The 10,230-nt window shown below is 51.5% G+C and overlaps 1 protein-coding gene across 1 annotated transcript; it reads right to left on the reverse strand.

Moving 5' to 3' along the window:
- Positions 1–4,200: 4,200 nt before the first annotated feature.
- Positions 4,201–6,236, reverse strand: LOC103630119 (UDP-glycosyltransferase 75C1). The gene has a single exon (XM_008651208.4). The coding sequence runs from the start codon at positions 5,934–5,936 to the stop codon at positions 4,380–4,382; it is 1,557 nt and encodes a 518-aa protein (XP_008649430.3). The 5' UTR covers positions 5,937–6,236; the 3' UTR covers positions 4,201–4,379.
- Between the last annotated feature and the right edge of the window lie 3,994 nt (positions 6,237–10,230).

A 10,230-nucleotide genomic window follows, 5' to 3' on the forward strand; every position in this document is an offset into this window, starting at 1 on the left:
TTCATGACTGCAGAAACCAAAAGATAAGATTAAGTTTTTGTGATCAAAATGTCTTCGTTTCTATACTCCTGGATCACTTGAATAAATGTGACAATTGCTAAGCTTTTTGACAACGACTTCATTTGGCTGTCATTAAAAATTCTATATTGACTCTTTGTAAATAATTTGTGCAATATTGATAATGTTTACCACACTTATTTTGCATATCATAGCGATGTTTGTCGTTTCGTATCTATGTTTCATATAATTTTTTACTTCCGTAGCAACGCACGGGCACATACCTAGTAGTCTATTACAACATAAAACAAACTCACAATTTGGCATAAGACTCAAACCATCATATATCGGGGTTGTTGGAGTTGTGACCACTACCTTCAAAAGCGAATAACTCGTTGACGAAGTCGTGTAACTGGTTTAGATTCTAAAGAAAAAAAGACATTAATAACGATAGTGTTTATATGACCACTATTCAAACAAATTGTTTGTCAATCTAATCTCTCATGTAGCAGATCCCTCCCCTGCATAAGCTCCTCCTGGTGCTGGTATCACCGGTGGTGGCGTGTTGTAGCCAATAACCCCGGATCCCTACAAAATCAAGTTTAGTCAAGATTTGAAAGGTTAATACAAACAACAAGTCTAAACTAAATTGAAGCACCTGAGGTGGATGTGGCGGAGCATGTAATCCCCACTAAGACATCGGCGGCTGAAATTGAGGGAAAACGAATGGTTGTTGTTGTGCCTGCTCTGAAAACCAAGACTGTTGCATATACAATATATTAGTTATAGGACAAATATCGACCGTGTTGAGAATAAATAAGACACTCACGTTCATTGCTTGTTGCGCCTGTGCGTTGTAAGCAGTGTGATGCCACTTTATCATTTTCTCAACAAATGTTCACACTTGTATCATCCAACCTATTGACATTCTTCAATTTCAGAAACATGTGGTCACAGCCAACTCTGATGCTACCAAGCTGCAGTTGAGCCCCAATGTGCGTAATGTAGTGTTATACCAAGGGCGATGATGCTACATCATATTTGGAAACTCCATACCATTGACCACAAAGGCTCCACACCATTGACCACAAAGGCACTTGTGTGTCTGCAAGCCTATTTAATCATTTTTTGTGTTTGCGGTTGTGCCTTGGATGGTCATTTCAATATATGACAACCAGCACATCTGCAGTCAAATTAGGATGAATAAATTGAAAAGCAGCATATCAAGGGAAAGTCCGGACTCACCCTTTGGCGTAGGTGACCACCAGCTCTCGCCGCTACCTTTTAAGTTTTTGTTGACTCTGCGTGGTGTTTGACTTTTTTGTTTGAGCTCGCGGAAAGAGTCTTTGAGTCAATCAGTGTTGTAAAAATGAGAAGAAAAAAGAAATATAGATATTACATATAAGATACCTGGTTAATAGTTAAAACATGAACGAAATAGCATCACACAAAATATCTTAGTTTTGTTTTTTCTGATTATGCCAGACTTATCATGCTATGTCATATTTTATTTTGGTAATGCATTAATTATTTTTAGAATAATAAAAGATATTGTATGTATTGCCTTGATGTCATGATTCTGTAGCAGCTTTCATATGTGAAGATAGTTTATTTTTCAAATACAAACTTTGTCTTGGATGAGTTATTCATTGCCATCTTGTTGCTTACTTAATTATCTATCGTGCTAATATTTTCTAGTGGATATTAATAGAAGCCATAGTATACGAGCTGCTCATTACTTCAACCACCAACATTACATACAACATTTCAGAAGAAATATATAAGAAATTATTAAGCACATCAGGGCCTTAATGTATATTTACTTCATTTCCTTTGTCATGACCACTTTTGTCATATTCTTAATATGTATTTACTTTATTGACTTTTAAATTTATCGTATTGTTAGCACGGGCACCTTACTAGTATTGGAAGTCAATGAGTCTTAAAAACAAGAGAGTAAGGGAGAGAGGGGGGAATACAGAAGGATTTCTTTTCTCCCGATCGAGAACTGATGCCGTATGCACCCTCTAATGTAACAAATTCAAAAGCGACACAAGAATAATGAAATAGTGTTTCACCAATGCTCTAGTGGGTTGCAAACCAGACAATAATGCTAAGAAAAATTAGCAAAATAGACGAAAAAATGAGTTATGAGATTGTAGCTTCTGTTCAAATTAAGATAGTGTAGTGCTGCAGAATGCAGAGTACGATAGCTGAATTATGCTTGTGTGTGTTATTTGGGAACAATTGGAATGTCAAATTCTGAAAGCATTCTATCGGAGAAGAAAAACTCTGGTCGGATGACGGAATGCACCCATCCTAATCTTAAGATGATGAGGAGGCTCGAGGCTTGCTTGATTGTAAGAATGAACACAAGAACACACAAGAGTTTAGAGTAGTTTGAGCCGCCGGAGCGTTATACCCTACATCAAATGTGAGTTCTATTGCTTGAGAGCTTGAGTATTGTAGGTCTTAATTAGTCTCTCCTCCCCTTTTGTATCACAGGCACCCTCCATTTTATAGTCCAAGGGAGGCACGTTACAAGGGAGCTGGGTCGCGACAGGTGGGCCCAGAAGTTACTATAATATGAAGCGCGAGGCGTCGGGGGTAGAGTTGGTGGTGCTAGATCTTCTAGACGTGTACCTTCTCTTGGTCGTGGTGCAGGCTCCTCTGATCAGACTTGTTGTCGTTTCGTCCTGCTATCGTGTGGACGAAGGCTCTGATGTAGGCTGTGGCGTAGCATGATACACTGTCGTGCATAGGGGGGCAAGGGCGGTGTCGTCCTGTCCGCTCCCCCCTATTCCACCTCGCCTTGATAACGCGCAGGGAACAATAGGAGTCATAGTGAAGGGCGCCCAAGCGGCACATTAAGTCAATGGTTACTGACGTAGCCTAGACCTTGTGGGCTTCACACGTCGCGTGCATTTAACGCGGGGCGCACACTACCTGCCACTAGCGCAGGCAAGCGCACATCTCATCCGCACTTAATGCTGGTGAGCCTCATATCAGAGGTTTACGTCAGGCGTCGCCCGACGGCTTACATCAGGCGTCCCCAACCACACGTCGACACCGGACCTCTGCCTGGGCCGAGAGCAGGCTTGAGAACCTGTGGCGACGTGGCACCACCAGACCTCCCTTGACTGGGGGTTTGGAACATGCTTGAGGGGGTCCGGGCCCTAGCCATAATGGTCCGGACATGTGGCGGCATTGGACCTCGGCTTGCTTGAGGTCCATAACCGATCTTGTAGACAAGGGGTGCTTTTACTCTGGGGTCATGGAGCTGCTCCGGACCTCCAGAAAGGGGATCCAGTGGACCCATGTATAGGTCCAGGTCCCGTCCATGGATACCCAAACCTATGGTCGAAGTTGTTGACTACTCTCTTCTATGAAACTTGTAGTGATACCTGTTCAGTCCAGGAAACGAACCCACCTGACCCGAAACCCCTTATGGTGGGTCCCAATCCTGAGTCAGGTTGGTTAGCTAATAATTATGTGCCTATAAATGGCTACGGGGATCTCGTCTGATCCAGTAGGAATGTGTATCCCATATTTAGGGTACCGACACATTCTTCTCTTCTTATTTTACTCAAATACGCAACATATCGATTTCAGTTGCTGGTGATGGGGTCACCACGTGTCCACGTTGTCCAATTTCTCAGATTTCTTTCCAATTTTATAGAAAAAGGAGGAATAAAATTTAAATCTTTTCATTCCGGTATCATGCGCTGAGGATTCAGCAGCGAACATCCAGCGAAGAGGAGGACGGGTGAATAATGCAACAGAGCAGCGAGAGGACGCAGGCTGGAGTGGAGGACACCGCCCCAACCGCTAGCGAGGAAGAGGACAGACGGATGGACACACTGCATCTGCATCCGCCCCAGTGTCAGGCGTAGTTGGCGCGCGCTTGTGTTGGTCCGCCGGCCGTCCGTCTCGATCGTCCTCTACCCCGTGGTCCGTGGTGGTGGCGGAGGCATTCAGTGCGTGCGTCCCGTCTGGCAACGATCGATGGGATGAGGATCGCGTCGTGGTCGGGTGGCCCAGCACTTTCGCCGTTTATTAATCCGATGGACCGTCGTCCTCGAGCCTTTTGCGGCGACACGTTTGCGGTTTGCCTGGGTTCACTCCATGGCTGCAGGCGCATGCACGTCCGGAGCATGCAAAACTAGGACTAGGCACAGACGAGCACTTTTGGTTTTGGAACCATCAGATGGACGTCGAGCCGAAGGGAATACGTTGCCAGACTTCAGAAACCAGACATGGATTGCGTCCTCGCTCAAATTGCAATCAACTGTATGCATGGTTTCGCTAGAAATGCACGCTGGCAGCTGGCTGCAACGCCACCACAACGTGGTGATACAATACAATACGACGTCGTCTCCGGTTTAGTCGCCGCGGCCGTGGCCGATCTGCCTCAGGAACTCCGTCAGGTTCCGGTGCGAGCTCCCGCCGTCGGCTACGGCAGCCCACGCCTTCCGCTTCCACGCCGCGGCGCGCGCCGCCACCGCCCCCGACGCTGCGGCCTCCACGCACCGCCTCAGCTCCTGGGCCTCCACGACGCCGTCCGCGCGCGCCGCCGCGCGGACGCCGGTGCCCATCCGCTCCGCCACGAGCCACGCGGCCGTGCCCTGGTCCGAGTACTGCGGAACCGCGACGGTCGGCACGCCGCACGCCGCGCTCTCCAGGGTCGAGTTCCACCCGCAATGCGTCACGAAGCATGCGACCGCTGGGTGGGACAGTACGCGCGCCTGGTCGCACCACTCCACCACCATCCCGCCGGCGCTGTCCGCATCGGCCGCCGCCACCGCGTCGTCGTCGTGGCCCTTGCGGCTGTCCTTCCTCAGGACCAAGAGGAACGGCCTCTTCACCTGCACCATGGCGTCGGTGATCTCCGCGACCTGGTCCTTGCACATAACCGACGAGCTGCCGAAGGAGATGTACACCACCGACTTGGCCGGCTTGGTGTCCAACCAGCCGAGGTACCCGCTCTTGTCATGGTCAAAGACGTCACGAGGAGGACACGGGGCGCGCCTGCCGTCATCCGCTTCGTGCAGGAACGAGAGCACGGGCCCGACGGGGAAGACGTCCACGTGTGGCCTCAGCGACGCGAGCGCGTCGGGCTCCATGGCGTCGCAGGTGTTGGCGAGCACGTACGTCGGGTGCTCCGAGGAGCCGTCGTCTCGTTCGAGCGCGTCGACGAGCTCGCCGAACTCCGGGAGCACGAACGCGAACGGGTCGTCCTCGGAGGTGACGGCAAGGAACGACGGCAGGTCGCGGACGCGGAGCGGCGGGAGGCCCGGGAGCCCCACCTCGGCGCACGGGTCTCCGGACGCCGCGGCGGCCACGACGGCGTCCCGGTGCCCGCGGAAGTAGTGGTAGTACGCGGTGAGCGCGGTGGCCGGCTGGATCCAGAACACGGCCGTCGCCGCCACGCCGTGGTCCCGCGCCACGCCCGCCACCCACGGCAGGAGCAGCGTGTACACGGCGCACGTGACGGGGCGCCCGTCGTCGCGGAGGCGGCGGAGGACCCCGGCCAGCGAGCGCGACCCCGCCATCCTTGCCTGCTCCATGTACCGCGCGTAGCTGTCTACGGCGATGTCGAACCCGCCGTCGTAGCCGTCCGAGTAGGCCACGTACTTGACCTTCGCATCGCCGTCGCCACACTCCTCCTCCGTCACAGTCACACCGGCAGCGCCCGGGAACATCTTCCGGAACGCCGAGAGCGGGGCGCAGATGGTGACGCGTGCCCCGCGGCACACGCTGCCGAGGCGGCGCGCGAGGTGACGCGCCGGGGTGATGTGCCCCTGCGCCGGGTACGTGACGATCAGGAAGTGGTGCTGCTGGTAGTGCTTCGCCGCCATGCCGTGTGAGTATTGGAGTTCCACCAGTGTTGCGTTGCTTGCAACTAGGAACTGACGAGGCTGGCGCGCGCTCTTATGCATAGCGCCCTAGCCTAGCACCTACCAGTAGCAGAGCCGCAGAATGAGAAAGTGAGGCGAGGCGACTCGGGCACGTTTGCGCGGGAACCGATAAGATTCTACTTCTGTTGTGCTCCTCCTTTTGCTCTGCTTTTCCACCTCCTTATCCTCCAATCCAAATGGACTTTTGCCATCTTTGCCGTGCCACTGTGCAAGAAAAGTGGTACATTTTCATATGCAATTCTTTCTCCATTTTGTTATAGGAAGGGTATGAGAGTATTATGAAAGCGACTCACAAAATTTTTAATGGTTTGACTACATCTAGAATTCTAAATCGAAATGTATGAAAACAGGGTATGAATTTGATGTCCTTCCAAGTACATGGTGTTAGTGTTTGGTACCGACGGTACACTATAGGGTATCCTGCGTAGCGCTTTTGAGGAGGACGACGAGATCGATCGCAGCTCGATTGTTCGTGCTAAACACGACGAAACGCAAAATATTATACAGGTTTATGTCGCTCGAACGCGTAACACCCTACGTCCTGTGGGTTTGTGGAGGTGTATTGCATTGAGTTCTCTATTACTGAGGGTTCTCGAGGTAGAAAATAGCTATGCATACTAGTGTCCCTTATTTTCGTAGGGGTTCCCCCTCTGCCTTATTCTCGATAGAAGAGGAGTTGCACACAAGATGTGGTGAACGTTCTCAGTACACCCATGTCTACAAAAATCATGTTGACTTCTCCGAAGGTCAGCGAGTCTTCAGGGAGTTCGCATGTCTTTTGCATGCACGGAATGCAGACCAGGAGTCTTCGTGCCCATGCAACCGCCTTCCTCGCCTCCTTCTAGTTAATCACGACTAGGGATGAAAATGGAACGGATACAGTCGGATACAGGGTCATCTCGTATCCTACCCTAATGTATTTCTCTCGGATACGAGTAGTTAAGATTCAGGTCGGATACAGGATGGGATCGGGTAATAATCCAGACGAGTAAGAAACAGATAACGGATACTACTGGGGTAGGTACCAGATAATTGTCGGGTAGTTCGTCCGATGATATTAATTGTCCAACCATCCAACAAACACATAAATTAAGCAATACATAATCATGTATATGATGATCAAATGTAAGAAAGGAAACCAATAAAATTGGCATCATGTAGTTCAAAGTTACTAATCACAAGGACATTGTAAAAACCAACACCACAATATTTAAAATTCATAAATTATTCTAGTTTCACTCAAAAATTGCAAATAAGTTACAAGAACTAATAAACATTTTATGGGAAGATAAATCAAGTCCTCATAAGAAAATTATAAAGTAAAGTACTGATTATGTTGAAACTTAGATACTTACAATGATTTCACATGTAACTTATACAAATAAGTGAAAGTGAAATGGAAGAAACGAGGGCATCATATAGATCTTATAATCCAAACATTTTTATGGTTATATATGGACAAATGTTGTGCCTCTGTAAAATTTCACGATTTTCTGAGGCTATTTATGTATTATTAATTTCTTGTCATAGAAAATCATCAAAATACAATTAAATCCTTAAAATATTGTAGCATCGACCGAAAATTACAAATAAGTTACCAATACTAATAAATAGTCTATAAAAAGATAACCTTAAGTTCCCACGTGGAGAACTGAAGATAACCTTAAACCCCCACAGAAAAATGATAAAGTCTATATATTTGATATAAATTTGGACATTATTTCAATGATTTTGGCCTAAAGATATGTCTCAACAAAAAATTGATGTACTACAATGTTATAGATCTATTTAAGCTCTACAATTTTTGTCGGCGTTTCGACCCCGGGGGGTCCCTGGACCGACGAGTAAATTGTCGCTGCGTGCCCCAGCCCAGATGGGTTGGCGCGAGACGGAATACAGAGCGGGGAAAACCGCGGCTTCGTGTTGTCATGCGCCAGAGTGGATGCGCTTGCAGTAGGGGGTTACAAGTGTTCGCGAGGGAGAGAAAGAGAGAGCCCGTTCGTCAGCCCGTCCTCTCGCGCGACCACCCTCCTGTATGAGGGCCCTGGACCTTCCTTTTATAGATGTAAGGAGAGGGTCCAGATGTACAATGGGGGGTGTAGTAATATGCTAACGTGTCCGGCAGAGAGGAGCCAGAGCCCTATGTACATGCCAACGTGGCTGTCGGAGAGGTGTTAGAGCCCTGTGCATGCGATGTCGTGGCCGTCGGAGGAGCGCTTGGGCCCTGTAGAAGCACAGCTGTCGGGGCTGTCGGGACCTTGCTGACGTCTCCTTGCTTCCGTAAGGGGCTGAGAGCCGCCGTCGTCATGGGCGCACGCGGGGAGCCATCATTACTTGTTTACCGGGGCGAGCCAGATGGGACGCCGGTCTTGTTCCCCGTAGCCTGAGCTAGCTAGGGGTAGGGTAATGATGATCCCCCCTGTGGCGTGGTCAGTCCGAGCCCAAGGTCGGGCAAGGCGGAGACTCCTCCTGAGGCCAAGGCCGGGGTCGGGCGAGGACGCAATTCCGCCCGAGGTCAAGGTTGAGGCCGAGCCCTTGGGTCGGGCGAGGCGGAGCCCATCTTCCGAGGCCGAGGCGGGGGCGAAGCCCTGGGGTCGGGCGAGGCGGAGTCCATCTTCCGAGGCCGAGGCGGGGGCCGAGCCCTGGGGTCGGGCGAGGCGGAGCTTCCGGTGGCGCCTGAGGCTGGACTCAGCTGCTGACAGCCTCATCTTGGCAGGTGGCACAGCAGCCGGAGCGGGGCAGGCGACGCTGTTTTCCTGTCAGGTCAGTCAGTGGAGGGACGAAGTGACTGCGGTCACTTCGGTCCTGCCGACTGAGGAACGTGCATCAGGATAAGGTGTCAGGTGATCCTTGCATTGAATGCTCCTGCGATACGGTCGGTTGGCGAGGCGATCTGGCCAAGGTTGCTTCACGGCGAAGCCTGCCCGAGCTGGGCCTCGGACGAGTCGGGGGTGCGGCCGTTGCTTTGAGGAGGCCCTCGGGCGAGGCGTGAACCCACCTGGGTCTACTGTTCCTGCTCGAGGCTGGGCTCGAGCGAGGCGAGATCGCGTCCCTTGAGTGGACGGAGCCTTGACCTGAATTGCGCCCATCAGCCTCTGCAGTTTGCGGTTATGGTGATTACCAGCCGAGTTTAGGAGTCTTGGGGGTACCCCTAATTATGGTACCCAACAGTAGCCCCCGAGCCTCAAAGGGAGTGCTGGTACTCGCTTGGAGGCTTTGTCACACTTTTTTGCAAGGGGGCCGGCCTTTCTCGGGTACATTTTGTTCTGGTGGGTGCGCGCGAGCGCACCCGCCGGGTGTAGCCCCGAGGCCTCGGAGGAGTGGTTTGACTCTTCCGAGGTCTTAATGCCTTTCGTGTTGCCTTGGCCGGTCTGGTTGTTCCCTTATGCGATCTGATCGTAGCCCGGGTGCATGGTTAGGTTCCGAGTTCTCGGGCTGGTCTGTTGACGCTGTGAACGGTTTGGCCGGAGCCGGGTTTGCGAGAGCAGCCCCCAAGCCTCTGCACAGAGCGAGAGGACGATCAGGGACTGACTCGGCTTTTATCATACGTCCCTTCGTTGCCTTTTTACAAGGAGGGGGGGGGAAGCGCCATGTTGCACTCGGAGGGCGCCGAACATGGTGTCTCTAGTGAGTTGCTAACGGGTGATCCGAGTGGACGCCCGTGCCCCGTTCGATAAGGGTCGGCTAGTGGCCTAGAGGCGCGCTCCAAAAGTACCTGCAGGTGATTTGCCGGACCCGGTCCCGTTTGATAGGGTCCGAGGTCTCGATGCCTCCCTCTGATGGGATTCCATTACAAGATCGCTCCTGCTGGTCTCGGAAATGTCCTAGGGTACTTCGGGAGCGTATCCCGAGCCTCGGCCATGTATCGGATGTACCCAGTGTCATCCCTCGCTCTGCGTGCTCTAGGGCGGCTGTCGAACCCTTCGAGGAGCCAGTCTTCGAACCCCTGATCAGTAGTGGGCGCGGAGCCCGAGTGCTTTGAGGCGGCTGTCGAACCCTTCCGAGGGGCCAACCTTCGAACCTCTGATCAGTAATGAGCCTGAAGCCCGAGTGCTCTGGGGCGGCTGTCGAAACCCTTCCGAGGGGCCAGCCTTCGAACCCCTGATCAGTAGGAGGGCTCGGGGCCCGCTTCCTTCGCGGAGAAGGATCCCTTTCGAAATATCCCCTTTTCGGTCCCTGTAGCAAGAGAGAGAGAAAGGGGAAGAGGAAAATGATACGGAATTAAACGGTGTGGCGCACCTTTTTTGACGCGGTCATCATGGCGGAGGTGAAACGTCGCCCGCTTTGCCTGCCGAAGGTGTCGCCTGCCCTGCCG

The sequence above is a fragment of the Zea mays genome, chromosome 6, assembly GCF_902167145.1.
Source record: "Zea mays cultivar B73 chromosome 6, Zm-B73-REFERENCE-NAM-5.0, whole genome shotgun sequence".
NCBI lineage: Eukaryota > Viridiplantae > Streptophyta > Magnoliopsida > Poales > Poaceae > Zea > Zea mays.